This window comes from Xiphophorus hellerii, chromosome 22, assembly GCF_003331165.1.
Source record: "Xiphophorus hellerii strain 12219 chromosome 22, Xiphophorus_hellerii-4.1, whole genome shotgun sequence".
NCBI classification, from domain to species: Eukaryota; Metazoa; Chordata; class Actinopteri; order Cyprinodontiformes; family Poeciliidae; genus Xiphophorus; species Xiphophorus hellerii.
Window position 1 is genome coordinate 14,009,791 of NC_045693.1, and position 15,144 is coordinate 14,024,934.

The following is a 15,144-nucleotide window of genomic DNA, read 5'->3' on the forward strand; positions in this document are numbered from 1 at the left end:
TGGAAATTGCTGTGAGGGCATCGTAAATTAGCACCAGTATGGGAGCTGGCCCGCTGATAGAAAGAGGGCTTTGTGTGGTGAGGACATCCTCAGAGGCCCAAAGCTGCTGAAATCTTCAGCGTTTTCATAGAGAGATCTGTCACCAAAGTTCACCAGTCATTCTTAGATATGGACAGATAGTGTTAGAGTGTTAGCTTGTTTCTCTGCTCTTAAATCTCACTTGATCCCCATCAGCGTAGAGGCCGTATTATTCAAAACAGTAAAGCCACAAAACGGCTAAAAAAAAAGGCAAAGATGTGTCTAATTCTCCTCTGATATTCGGAGAGCTCCAAAGGATGGCTTTGCAGGCTTGGCACATGCCTTCTGTTACTAAGTGGCTTCATATTGAAAGGCTCTGCGGCCACTATTCTCTCTCCCACCGGGTGCCAGCCTCTCTGCCCTGGCAGCTGCTGGGCTTCAGAATGGACCCATAGTTTCAACTCTGCAGGTGAGCTGCACAGCCAAAACAGGGCCCCTCAAAGGCCTTTTCAGAGTCTCAATAGGAAACTGACTTGGGGAGAGAGGAGCGGGCACACAATGGCCGCCTTCTCTGGACACAGAGAAGATGGAGATGAGCTATTGGGCTTGTGCTTTAGTGTTGCTTATAGCCATGTCGGGGAGAGGTGAGGAGTGAAGAGAGGAGAGGATGAGTCCCCCCTTTTTGGGTCTGTGAAGGCGTGGCTCCTTCTGCTGTTGTGATCTGACACCCCTGCATGTTGAAACCAGATGAAGCACCGTGTTTTCTTCCATGTCCAGGAGGACACTGTTATCTACACAATCCTCTTTCCGTACACCTTATTTTCATGTCCTTTTCCTGACAAGTTGGACTTTAAGAGCTCTTCCAGTGTGTGGGAAGAGAATAAAAGACCTGAAATCCTGTTGCTCTTTGCTACCTAATTTTCATAGATTGTTTTAAGTGTCTATTTGCTAAAGACATTACAGAAGGGATAGCAATGGAAAGGCTGAGTGACAGAGGGTGGATATTCACTTAAGGTCAGATAAAGTCACTCTTGATGAAATCACACAAAATTCTAAAAGAAGAGTGTATTATGTAAAATTTACTTTTTTAAAGCTTTATATCATGTTATTTTTATGATGACGAGAGTGTTGCTATGATTCTTTCATGCATGTCTGAGGAATAATCTCCCATGTCAGCTGCTAGGAGGTGCCTAAACGCTTGCTCTCACAAGGTGCCATCTTCACAGAGCACCCTTCCCTGCATCTTCCCCTCTCAGTTCCTACAGACTAGCTGCAGCAGCAATTACCAAACACTTGTTTGAAATGCGGGTCGACTGCTCTTATCATACGAACTACTTCTCAGGTCAACGCTCCCAAGAACGGTTGTAAACAGTATAGTGGAAGAGCATGGTTGTGATGACGTGCTGAAGGCGGAGTGTCGGAAAGAAATTGAGTTTCTTAGAGACGGAAGCCTAATTTCAAGGCATCAAATTGAGAAGTCAAATTTCTTTGAAGTCATGTTTGTTATATACAGCATTTTTGTAACAACTGAAGGCAGCACAGTTACTTGACTGCTCTAAAAAAACACAGGTCAGAGCATCAATGATACATACTGATGAAACTCTGCGGAGATTTTATCTTTTTTCTTCTGGAAGCAAAACAACAATGAAAAGTTTTTATTTTGGTCATTTCCATGGACATATTAAGAGTTTTGAGTTATTTCACTAATAATTCTGACCTTAACTGTAATAAAAGATGGGAAACAGATAAGGCCACTAATTGAAAGATGTCGATGTCGATTATCCTATTTTAGTCATATGACATGGAAAAGCTAGCTGCCTACATGTTCTAGGGGGATTTTACGCAACAAAAACAATGGAAAGGAAAAGCTAATTGGTCCCTTGAATTAGACTTAATATGTTGTAAAACTGTAAGAAAAGACAAGTACTGCTTTCCTCATAACTCTTTAATTTTTTATCCAGAAATTTAATGGGAAAAGTGATAACTTTTCTGCTGTTTCACACGGACAATCATGGGACTGTTTTTTCAGACATTTGTTACAGTCACAGTCAGAAGTTTACCAGCACACATCACCAGATGAGAGTCACAACATTTTGGGGGTTTTATTGGTGCATAATCTTTTCCACGGTGGACATAGAGCATATAATTTTAGTCTCTCCCAAGTCCCGGGAAAGACCCATATCCTCTCTTGACTGTGAACACCTTGGGGCCTTCCAGAATGAGCTGGAAAGGGTTGACGAGGAAAGCAATGTCTGGCTTTCCCATGATGGCTTGTGGCGAACTGCAAACAGACCTTTTCATTACTTTCTCTCAAGAGTGGCTTTATTTTTTACCACTCTATCATAAAATCCAGACGTGTCGAGTGCACAACTAATAGTTGTGTTGTCAACAGATTCTCCCACAAGAGTTGTGGACTTGTGCAGCTCCCCAGGCTCCTCTTGGCTGCCTCTTTGATCAATGCGACCCTTACCCAGCCAGTTCAGATGGATGGCCGGGTCTTGTTAGGTTTTTAGTTGTATCGTGCTCTTTCTATTTCTAGAAAATGGTTTGAGCAGTGATCTCTGGAATGCTTGAAGCTTTGAATATTGTTTTAGCTTAAACTTCTCCAGAGTCTTATCCTCAGTCTGTCTGCTGTGTTTCTTGGTCTTCATGACTCTGTTTGTTCATTAATGTTCCCTAATAAACTTCTGAAGCCTTCACAGACAATCTGGATTAGTAAGACTAGGTTGCACACAAATGGACTTTAGTTATTCTGGGGTGACCTTACAAGCCAATTGGTTTCACCGCAATATAAATCAAGGCATCAGAAACTGTCTAAATATGAACACACGCTCAATTTCTTACATGTTTCTGTAAAAAACAACAAAAACTACACCCATACACCCTTTTCCTTTCGCCTTACAATTATTTGCTAATTGTATAATGTTTGAATAAAATGTATTGAAGTTTATAGAGACAAAACATCAAAGATTCATGCGAGTGTTAGCTTTAAGAGGAGGTTGACTCCAATTAGTGAAATCAAATGTGTTCAAATCAGGACTCCACTTTCATCCTGATGCAGTACTGTAGATTGTTTTGGAAAATTGTGTAAATTCCTGTCAAACTTAAAGATAACAATTGTTATTTTAACTATAACTTTCAGTCCACTGCCAAATGTTTTCATATAGTAGACTTTAGTTATTGTTTACATTTCTGAAGCAGCTAAAGAAACAGCAACTTCTGAGAGATTATTGCGCCTTTAGCTCTCTAATATCATCATACTGGTGAAAAAGATGTTATCAGTCCCTGTCTCGTTTTTCCTCTCTCCTCCCTGCTTCTCTCCTCTTCTTTAATCAGTTCCACTCTGTTATTGCTGGCCTGAGGCTGCTTGCCTCCTTGCTAAACTGCTTTCATAAGCCTGACACCAAAGCCAGCTCAGATGTCCATTAGACCTGTTAAATACTGTGCAGCTGACCTCGCCGTCATTAAGGAATCACTGACATGATGCTGTTCGCACCTTCTGAAGCCAAGAGTTGCTTTTCCTTCTGAACATAGCTGACCACTTTCAAAAGGTCAAGTGAGCTCTTGTTGAAGAGGAGGACGGCTGACCATAAAGGACGCTTTTAAATCCAGCAAAGACAGCTCAACGCGAGTTCTCAGCGGAGACGTACTCATAAAGCAACATGCTTCATGTTTCAGCGAGGGCTTCAGGAGAAAGAAGCATTTCCTGTCATGAGCCCAGCTGGGAGTGATTAAGAGAGGTTGGTAAAATCCTGCTCTGGCATGCGTTTCCTCAGGGAAGTTCACAGGGCTATGTAAACCAACAATGTAACAGTAACCCTCGCAGTAACCCTGCTCAGTCAGACTCATCTTGTGTTGGCGTATTTACAGCGGGCAGCACAATGAGCATCATCATTGTGTTAGTTTAAATCATGGTGACTTTTAAATTTCAATCTTTTCCGTTAGAAAAAGTCAACGGTAATTGCTGAAGCACATTGGAGTAAGCGCGTAAATAAGGAGGAGCTTAAAAGTTTACATGCCTCTGTTGAAAATCCATGATAATTTATTTTAAGCCATATAGGCGTAACATTTATGTACAATTCAACAAAAAACAAAACTATCTGCCAGGGAAAATAAAAAAAAAGAATGCTCAGCATTAAACTAAAGCTTTATTGAATTTTGATTCAATTTCAACAATCACTCTTTCTGTTTGTAGTCCTTCAGCGAGCCCAAACTTGGTTTGGTAAAAATTTCCCATGTCTACTTTGAAGAAGTTCTTTAACGCTTTCCAAATGAGGGGGAAAATTCCTCAAATTCTCAGTCAAATTGAATTCTGGACTCTTCTTAGACTCTTTGACCATCTTTTGAGTGATTTGGATGTAAAGCTGGACCACTGCAATGGCAAGCAAGCGGTTTATGCTCCATCTTCTGCTTTCAAGCAAAAATCTGAAGGTTTAGGTTCAAAGCTAACTGAGTTTCTGCTCCATTCATAGTTCTTCTGAAGAAACTTACCCCATAGCATGATGCTGTTTCACTGTGGGTTTTGGTTTCATCAGACTATAAACACATTCCCTCACAAGGTTTGAATTGTTTCTCTGGAAGGAAAAAGCTTCCCGTCCTATACCTCGGTCCAGTCACATGGACTTATTTGGAAAAAGCTCCTGTTTCTCACAAATTATTTATGTTCTCACACTACAAAGAAAAAGCCATAATAAGTCAATTTTAACCACACAAAATGGGCATGCAAAATCTAAACTTGACTTTTTATCAGACAAGTTTCATCACTTTACTGCAAAGTGTGACTTTATCTGACTTTAAGTCATGGATAATAGTTTATTCCTAATTTCTCTTTAATTTGATTGATTGTGCATCTTAGATTTGGATTTCTGTTCTTCTTTGTAGGCTCTTTAATTTCAGCCTTATTTTAAAAATTATTTTAGCAAGAATAGTGTGGTATTGTTTCCACACTAATCCATATGATAGCATATTTCCAGGTAATAAAAGAACTTCACTAAATTGATTGTCAATTTGTATATTCATCTCTATTTACTGACTTTAATTGTTTTTGATTTTATAGAATACAAACACAGTAATAAATATACAAAAGAATTTTAGTATTCAAATTCACCACAATAAAGAAAACTAAAGAGGTTAAAGAAGACATTAAATTCTTGCCACATTAGCACATGTTTATCTTCACGTCTTATGCATAAATCTGTTTACAACACAATAACTCTCGTCCTCTGTGTTAACAAGGGTGGTGAAGCACCATTGGAATTTCAAAGTTAACGATAACCTTCTTGAAGAGGTAAAATAAAAAAATTCATATGACCAATTTAATATTCTTTGCCAGTAAAGAGTCTATATTTTGTATTTTCATTTTTGCAACACTGGTGTTTGAAATGTGAGGCAAAAACTTCACCTCATATCCTCCCTCCTTGGCTAATGTTGTTTTGTTGTAGTTCTCTTAAAAGACAGCATAAACTAACCAGGTTTGTGTAAAATGTCGTCTGTATTGAAAGCAGAAGGAGGCACATGTTTCTTCAATAATGATGAAAGAACCTTGTTCTTGTAACTCAATCTTTCTGTAGCAGACAGCTTTTCATTAAGGAACAGCAGGGTCCTCTCTTTAAACCAGGAGCATCAGGATAGATGGAGCCTTGACACGCAAACAGAAACCAACACACACTCAGAGCGTGACAAACACACCCTGAGGATCTATGGATTCGGTGAGTCCAGGGGAGTTGGAGAAGTGGAAAAACACGTGTCCCACCTGTATTCGTGCCTAGCACCTGTTCTTGCTCAGTATTTCTTTTCTGTAATATGCTCCCCTCTGTGTTCGTCCAGCTGAGGCTCTGTGATGAATTTTGTGATGCTGGGGGTCAGAGGTGAAAGGTTAAGGGTACTCCAGCTGGCAGCCAGGGCTACTTCAGACTCCAGTCAGGAACCTTTCAGTGTCTGCTGAAGGAGGAAGACTGGGGGATGAAGAGTGAAGTAAAGTTGTCTTTGCCTTTGTGCGTCTTAAAGGCCTTTTTGCCAGCATGAATCATTTGAAAGTATGATCTTACAGGAAAGCCACTGAGGTTTGTGAAGTAACTCTCCTCAAAATGTGGATTCACTTGTTTTACCAATCAATCAATCACATTTATTTGCATAGCACATTTCAGCAACAAGACAGTTCAAAGTGCTTGGCATCATGAAAACATAACGTCATAAGCACGTCATGCAGTCAGCATTTGTGAAAATCCTTGGTAACATTGCCATTGTTACCAAGGAAACAGCAAGAAAATATTATTTACCTTATAAAAAAACTGGGTATTATTTAGAGGTGTCAGAGTGAAAGGGGGCTAAATTAAATTGCACACCACACTTTAGAGTTTTATTTGGAAAATTAATAAAATAAAATGAGAAATTATGTGTAATTTTCCTTTCACTGCACTATTATGCACTACTTTATGTTCTACTATTGTACATAAACACTTTTGCTTGACACGTTTACTCAAATCTCAACTGTGAGGTTTTGTTGCCTGTGGAAACGCAGCAGGGTGCACACACCCTGCAGGCAAACATTTTAAGATGCTTTAAGAAAACAAATGTTACTTCTACATCATTATGCACCAATTGAAGAATTAATTCTGCCTAATAAAGTTTGTTTCTGACAGCATGCTAAACCGTAAAAAGAACTGCGCTGTATCACATTATGAACTACACATAATCAAGTAATTTTTCTAGGAATTTATATTTAACTGTGCAACATCTGTATTTACCGTGGGATTTATTACTTCTCTCTATTCAGTCATTTGGATTCAATTCTGTCCTGTATATCGATACCAACCCCCTCATAGTGGCTTGTATGGTTCCAAAAAGCACACATTTGTTCACTTTCCTGGTTTATTTGCTGTGGAAGACTTACCTTATGCATGAGTCAGTTTATTAGATGCACCTGTTTGTTTACTTGTAAACACAAATAGTGATTCAATCAATCCCATAGCAGCATTTGGACTTTTAGACATCTGAACGTAATAAAGATGACTTGTGTTTTTGTTGTTAAAGGTCAAATGGCCTACACCAGCAGAAGATCGTCTGTCAGTAAAGAACTGGAAAATAAGGTTGCATTCCACAGAGACTCATGAAAAATAAACAAGGGAAAAACATGAAGAAAAAACATTGCCTGGTCCAAATAATCTTGATTTCATTTTCAGCACTCAGATGTCTAGGCAAGGCGCTTAGCTCCAAGTGGCCAACCGAACTGTGTTTCAGCGTAAAAGTGTGTGTGTGCTTGTGAGTGTGAATGTGGTGCTAGTGTAAAGCGTTTAGAGTAGTCAGTATGACTGAAAAAGCAGTATATAAGTTCAGTCTGTTTATCTTTTTTGTGATGCTGGGAGTCAGAGGTGAAAGGTTAGGGGTACTCCATGTTTATTACCATCTGAACATGTTTTAAACACCACATCCTACCTGAGCATTGTTGATAATCATGCTTCTTCTTGTATGAGCACAAAGAAGAATCTTTTGAGAACTACTTTCTGCCAGAAACTCCACAGTACAAAACTCAAATCAGACCAAAATGGCTTCTAGACAATGAAACGTCTTCACTGTACTTCAACGGCCTCCGCAGTCACCAGATCTTAACCCAACACGTAAACGGGAGATTTTCAACATGAATGTGAAGATGACAAATCTGCACCAACCGTGTCATGATGTGAAGCCAATATAAAACAAAATATCTGAGAAATTCTTCTGACACAATTTTCTGTTTTCAAATTTACGCTTTATCAAATTAAGGCAGTTCTCAATGCGAAATGGGTCCATCCTCAGCCTTGTACCAGCAAAGGTTCACCTAATAAAGTGCCTGCTGAGTGTAAGTGATTGCAATATTAAAAAATAACAATATTATGTTTTATCTTTAGAGTCGTGTTTTGATCTGTCAAATTTAGCTCAGTGTTGACACAAATTTCCTTACAAATACAGTGCGCAAATTAAGCTGTTTACATGATGAATTTGACATGAAATACAAGGGCAAGAAACTATTAGGTATAACAGGCTAAAAAGTTAAAAGCTTTCTATACGTGTCTATACAAACATGTGATTAAAGATGAGGTTTTGTGAAGAAAATAGGCTGTGGTTTCCCTTGTTTTTCCAGTGGTTGGTAGATCCCTTAAATTACTGAAGAGAGCCACATGTGCCGCTTATTGGCATGAAGTGTGTTTGATTTAATAGAGTTTTCCAAAACATTAGCTCTCCTCAAGTGGAAAATCTTTTTAATGAGAAGTGCACAAAACATGGTAAATAGCCATTAGACTTACTTTAACAGCTCCCACATGTTTACTGTGTTTATGAGGGGTGTGACTGAGAGAGGAGAAGGTTGTTTGACTCGTTTCTGTATGGGGGAAGAAACTGAGAAAGACCACCTGAGCTTTTCCTCCTCAATTGTATCTTTAATATGATATTTCCATGGGTAAAACACACAGAGTCAAAGCTGTGTAAAGGATTAACTGCAGCAAACAAAAAGACGAACCACCTTCTTATGTGTCTCTCTCCAACAAATAATCTCTACTACCCTGTCATGAGCCTCCTGTGTCTGTCTGCTGTAGAGTGTTGCTGCCCCTGATCCATCTCCTATTGTTACCTAATTATATGAAGTCATCAGACGGCTCCAGATCTCAGACTATCTGTATAATCACACTGCTGTTTTACGCACACAAAGTCTCTCACAGAAACACATTTTTCATTAAAAATCAAAATGTTAAAAGCTTTACAATCGTTAGATTTATTATCTCTGCTCTTCCCTGGAGGTCCTTCCCTCACGCTCTTTAATTATAACTCTAAACTCCATTAGATGTCTGATGTGTGTTTAATGAATGTTGGTGAGGCATCCAACGTTAAGTTAATTGCAGATCATTGAGATAATTTCAGTTATTTAGAAAACCCGCAGCTTTTCCAACTGTTATGAGGGTTGGGGGGGGATTTGACTGCAGACTGAGTGAGCAGACAGAGCTGTGGTTAGCCTCAAATAGAGCCCTGTGCTGTGGGACAACCTTTATGGGATTTACTGACAGTAATGATGCTCATGATGAGGTGTCAGATTATTGTTTTAGAAAGCTGAAGCTCCTTTTATGTTTTTCCTTCCCTTTTATGACAAACAGCCTTACAAACTGTGCTGAGGTTTAGCGTGGAGCCTCCTGTCTCCGGCTGACTGCCACCTGTTAAATAATATGTTCTCTATTTGTTGCTTTACCACCAGAGACGGCTTTGTTACAAAGAAACGTGACAGCTGCATTTACAAACTCGGTGCTATTATTAACTACACAGCACAGCTAATATCCTACACTTTAACTACAGTTAAAAGATAATAAAAAGGTATTTTTATTTCCTGTATCACACAGTCACACATAAAACGTTTTGTGTCTGTACATGAGATACAGTAAACATATACTCATGGGTGGTTCTAGACAGGGGCCAGCTGGGGCCTCTGCCCCTGCAGAACTAGTCCTGGCCCCTGTACTGAAGACACAAAACTAAATCAATTTCTTAGGACGAAATGTACTGGCACAAAAGCCATAGCTAATTGGTTATTTGGGCTAATTAAATTGTTTACCTTCACAATTTTACTTTAAAAATTAATTTGAAATGAAGTTGTTGCCCTTCAGCCTCAGCTGTATTGAGATAGAATCAGTTTTCATCTTCTACATCAGGCGTCAGCAACCTGCAGCTCTCATGAACCATCAACTGGGGACAAATGCCAGTTTCTATCGCTCCAACATCATCAGGCAATGGTTTGTGACCCACAACTGGATGCCGATGGAGTTCCTCTCACCGCACTCCTCATTCCTCAACCCTGTTGGGGAATTTTTCAAAGTGTGGTGGTGGAAAGGAAAGGAAGATTGCACTGCAATTCCTACAGCCTTTAATGTACAGTTTTGGTTAAGGAGATGTTCACATTTCTACTTTTGTTTTCTTTTCTTTGTGCTGTGCAATAATTCTTCACTAAATTAAAAAATACTTGAACTACAAAGAGAAATAAAATGTCATTCAAATTTCTCCAAAGACTTGATGTAGATAGTGATGACTGTGGGCAGGAATATTACAGACTGTAGCAGTCTGTAATACAGTGAATCTGAAGAAGCCTCTGACTGAAGACACCATGTTGTTATATAACAGTCTAATAAAAAGGATGGTCAGGGCTATCCATGTTTTGAATATTGCTATGAAACAATAACAACTATGTTAGACTCAAAGGTCCTGAGCAGTGGTGAGGACATATTTATCATTTATACATGTGTGTATAATAAAACTAGCTGATATAAAATGAGCTGTCACCACAATTCTCCTGATGAGGAAGCATAATACAGCATGTCTTTTATAAGATAAAATACTGCATAAATGCATTATTGCTATTCTGGATAGAAAAATTTAAACTGATCAGTGGTTCACATTATTGTTGTTAAAAGTGGTTTTAGGTGCATGATAAAGACCAGATAAACGATGATGAATTACTCACAAATGCCCTCACTGAGTTAAACAAAATACAAAGGTCAAGAAAACACAGCAGGTTTTATTGCTGGGACTTTGCTCGTTTTTTTTTCCACAGCAGGTGAACGAAGGGAGCGTTTCTCATTGCAAAGCTGACAGCAGAAGCAGACGCCATGATTCGGTAAGTACGTTACAAATCTCTTGAAAATATTCCTGGCTTTTATTTGAACTATACTGGAATTTGAATTAATCTACATTCTTTTCACATGCAGGGTTTCTATCATAGTCAGCGTTTTGCTGATGCTAAGAGTCAATGCAAAGCCCTTGGTATGGAAATGTGCTGTTTAGGTTTAGATTGAATCATAAAACTTTAAAAGCTTTTTCCTTTGGTGATAGATGTCTAATATTTGCTCTCCTCTTCAGAATAAACCTTCAGATGAACACTTGGAGCAAAGGGTTGTGTAAGTTGACATCTTCAACCAAAAGTACAAAACCCAGTGGCCTCTTCAGATGAAGGCTGACACTGCATTGTCGACATTATTACAGGTTCATTGATGACAAAGGGAAGTTGTCCTGGGGAGCAGAGGTTGAGCCTCCAGAGGACATGGACAGGATCGAGTATGAGGTCGACCCTCGTATGAGGATCTGGAACAGCATGAAGGCCAGCGGACAGGAGAAACACTACCTGGAGCCTGAGGAAGATCTGGATAAGATTTACCATCCTTCAACAGTCGAGCTACAAGCTCAGATCAGAGAGCTTGGATACAAAGCTGAAGAGAAGGAAGACGACCAGCATTTGCCTGCACAGATGGAGCAGGTAGTTTATCTGCAGCCTGAGAAAGACATGGATGATGTTTACCACAAAGAGCCCCTCTTACCCGCCCTTCAACGAGACGTGGCTGAAGCTGCTGCCCCTGTTGACATTCCCTCTCAAAGAAAGTACACTGAGCCAGAGGAAGATCTCGATTATCTTCACCATAAAAGGTTTGACATGCCAGTCCTTCAACAAAAGGTAGCTGAGGCTCCTGTCGACATTCCCTCTCAGAGGAAGTACACCAAGCCAGAGGAAGATCTGGATGGACTGTACCACCAGTGATCCAGGCTTAGCATTTATTTAAAACATGTCAGATGCAACACACAGACGCATCTGTGTAATTTGATTCTACTAAACTGCTTTACACTAACATACATGGATCAATCGCTATCTATTTTACATTTCATGTTGATAGAAACTCATGAGAGATTTCAGGTTTTATTTGATGAAGACAAGGAGAGAAGGCGTAGAGGAGAGATAAGGTCATATCTACTGCATATGAGAGCAATTAAAACATATTTTTCATATTAATTGCAGAACAATAAAGTATGATGTTTTCTGAGCTTTCAATAAAAACACAGCCCAAAATAACCAGGTATATATTTTTTTATTTAAACAGAAAATAATTACATTTGTGTCTCAGATTCCTAAAAAAGTATTAAAAATTGGAACCTCTGGCAAAACTACGTTTCCTTCACTGCAGCATCTCAGCAGGAATGACTCCCTTCTTCAATATTAAGTTTCCATAAAGAGCAGTTTCCCTGAGCAAAAACAAAACACAGAAAAATATCAAACAATTCTTTAAAAAAAAATAAGAACTTGGGTGTAGACTTTAAAATTTTTGGAGTTGAAGGCCAAAACTGAAATAAGTAAATAATTAAAGAAGTAGGTAAGAATGGGAAGAGGAAAAATGGAGCTTAGAGTCCCTGAGTTTTCCCACAACATTTATTTCAAATGTTCATGTTTGTTTAAGATGTATGTTACAGTTTCAGAAAAAATAATTATTTTTAATTAAAAAGACTTTAAAGACTGTTGAAGATTTTAAAGAATTGAACGAATCTAAAACATGCAGGACACCAGCTCTTCTGGACTGCACTTGGACACCCCCGCCACCTTTAAGTTAAAGCAGAAAAATACGCACCCTGTTGCCACGACAGCGTATGCCTTTTTAGCTCGTTCGTAGAAATTAAATCTTTCCATTTTCTCCAGAGAGCTCTGCATGTGAACAGCAATCAGTAAAAACTTATTTTGTTTTAAGTTCAGCCCATACGTAATTAGTGTCATACCTGTGAGCCTGCCTGGCTGAGGAGCTGTGTGTAAGTGTCCCACACTGGGACAGCTAAACGTCTCTGCTTGTCACTCTTTACCAGATCCATGACTGCTGCCTGTCGGCAACAAATTTAACATGCAATATTCTTGAAGATACAGTTGTTCTCTTCCTATTTCTGCATTTGTTATGTTTCAGCCTTATTCCAAAATTAGTTTAATTCAAATAGTCCCTCTAAATCTTAGAGAAAATACCACCATAAAATGGCACAATGTCAAATGTTTCTATGGTACAGATAATGTGCCACATTATCTGGGTACATTATCTACCCAGATAATGTGTGCAGGACTTTTGTCTAGTGTGGTGTCCAACAGCAATTGTGTAATTTGTCATGAATGTCAACTAGATCTGTGCTAATAAATACTACATTGAGAAGGGCCTACAGTAGTGAATGCTTATATTTGTGACTTCTTTTAAAGAAAAATCAATTTTATCATTATGGATTATTCCATGTAGAATGCAGAGGAAATCCTACATAGAACTCCTTATTGGAATTGGAATAAGGCTGCAACATAAAACGTCATGGTACTGTAAATACAAAATAGCTGGAGATTAAACTCTGATTTTGACATGCATGTGTGGGCCCTGTACCGGTCTGTCGACGTAGGTATCCAAGGGCAACAACTTTAAAATCGCCTCTAAAAGTTGTGGGATTCCCAGACCTGCAACCAGAATGAGTCAAAAGTTAAAACAACAGTGTAGTAACAATCCGGTATAATGTTTTCATTTCACCATACCATCAGCTCTGATCTCTTTTGGACCACAGGCACAAATAGAAGACGAAGGGAAATTAGCATCTGCAAGTACTGAAGATGATAAAACATGAAATTAGTTTCACTGTTGACATAAATGAGCTTTCTGACCCCGTGCAGTTCAAACACCACAGGTTGTAACCACCGCAGGACATGAATGACACGAATAGAGCTGTGGATCATACCCAGTTCATCCCCATGGCCCATCTTGGCCAGCGCATACAGCAGCTCTGGTGATAAAACAGAGGGGATCCCCTTCAGAACCACCATCCTGCAAGCCGAACAACTTAGAATTCACAGAAGCAGAAATCGAGGCGAACCGAAAGGATTTCCCTGAATCTACTTCCGTCTTGTTTAGCTTTACAGCACCTACTGGTCAGAAAATGAACTACAAACAAAAAATCAAAAGTATTTTTGTCAGGAGCCTCTTTGGTCAGTAGAAGGATGTTTATTTTTTAGATACAGAAAAATGCCCTTTATAATTTTGGCACTTCTGGTGAAGACTGGCAAATGTTTTTAAAATAAAATGTTCTTTTATTGCTGTAAAAACATCTCACACATTGAATTAGTGAAAAACAAAATGCAATTTTCTAAAAACTGCAACTTAAGATTATTTTTAAATGCCGCTCTCACAAATAGCCACGGAAAAACACCATTACATGCTTATGAATACACAAAAACTAAGTATGCATTTTTCCAGGTCAGACAGGTGCAGCAAAAGATCTAAAGTATCCTTAAATGAATCTGTTAGCAAATTTCACACAAAGAAGGTTTTTCTAAGTATGTTTATTACTGATGAAGCCTAGGCGCAAATTCAAACTGGAAGACTCTTTAGCCCCACCTGCATCATCCAGTCGGCGCGTCCCGCTCATCACCACCGACCTATCAACGCTGGACCAAGCCACGTCACGTCCAATCACCGACCAAGGCCCAGTTGATAAGGACCTCCATCCATGGCATCTTCCGCTTTCCAGCTGCGCTCAACCCTCCTCCACCCCTTCTCCACCTCCACTCTTCAGGCTCCCATCCTTCACCGACCCCCACCACCAGTGTCGGGTCCCGGGGGATGACATTCCTAACCTACATCGGGAATGCTCATCCGAGCTGATCGCAATTCACAGCTCAATGTCCTCAGCCGGGGCCCGAGCGCCAAAGAACTTTAAATTCATGCATGTCAATAAACCTTTTTAATCGCTGTTTTTCCGTCTGAGTCTCTCCAGATTGAATTGCATTTGTTGACAAGTCCTGAGCCAACTCAGGTTCTCCTGAGGCCCACAGTCAAGCAGGGAGCCTTAGACAGTTGCAACATTTGCTTATACTGTGGTTCAGAGCTAATGAGAACTAATTTGTGTTGGTCACACCAATTAAAATATGTTCAAGTTTTTGCCTCAAATAATTTAAGCTGCAACGTTGTAAAGTAGTAACTATAATGGTTGTTCATTCATGATTCAGTTTTTCTCCCTTGAACGGAAAAATATAATAAGAAAAAAATATGCATATATATATTTTATATATGTTCAGATGTTACATAAATAGCTATATCTCTTCTATTTTGGGGTCTGTTTGCAGCAAAGTAAAACAACAGACTGAACCTCCTTTTGGAAAAAAAATGATTCTGTATTTTTTACTATGGCTTGTAGTTTGAACACTGACCTAATCGTGTCCATAGAAGCTCAAATAGAGCCAGCAATGTGACTAAATCTCACAGCTGCTGTGTTATTTTGGGAAATAAAAGTGACTTTGGGGGAAGTTATTTGAGGCTGCTGAGCAGGAAAAAAAGAACC

At 39.2% G+C, this 15,144-nt stretch overlaps 2 protein-coding genes across 5 annotated transcripts; one reads left to right on the forward strand and one right to left on the reverse strand.

Moving 5' to 3' along the window:
* The first annotated feature begins 10,579 nt into the window (after positions 1 to 10,579).
* On the forward strand, positions 10,580 to 11,661 carry LOC116713838 (uncharacterized). Its single transcript, XM_032554121.1, has 4 exons — positions 10,580 to 10,648; positions 10,740 to 10,794; positions 10,891 to 10,928; positions 11,014 to 11,661. The coding sequence occupies exons 1-4, from the start codon at positions 10,641 to 10,643 to the stop codon at positions 11,561 to 11,563; spliced, it is 651 nt and encodes a 216-aa protein (XP_032410012.1). The 5' UTR covers positions 10,580 to 10,640; the 3' UTR covers positions 11,564 to 11,661.
* A 208-nt stretch (positions 11,662 to 11,869) lies between these two features.
* fuom (fucose mutarotase) lies at positions 11,870 to 13,727 on the reverse strand. Of its 4 annotated transcripts, XM_032554123.1 has the most exons (6): positions 13,546 to 13,727; positions 13,346 to 13,414; positions 13,200 to 13,270; positions 12,568 to 12,666; positions 12,423 to 12,496; positions 11,870 to 12,042 (listed from the first exon to the last, which is right to left on the reverse strand). In XM_032554123.1, exons 1-6 carry the CDS (start codon positions 13,628 to 13,630, stop codon positions 11,976 to 11,978), a joined length of 465 nt encoding a protein of 154 aa, XP_032410014.1. In that variant the 5' UTR covers positions 13,631 to 13,727; the 3' UTR covers positions 11,870 to 11,975. The 4 variants fall into 4 exon arrangements, with proteins under 4 accessions (XP_032410014.1, XP_032410016.1, XP_032410015.1 ...); XM_032554125.1 differs by lacking the exon at positions 12,423 to 12,496 and having other exon boundaries at positions 11,934 to 12,042; XM_032554124.1 differs by lacking the exons at positions 11,870 to 12,042; positions 12,423 to 12,496 and adding an exon at positions 12,049 to 12,394.
* Positions 13,728 to 15,144: the final 1,417 nt, after the last annotated feature.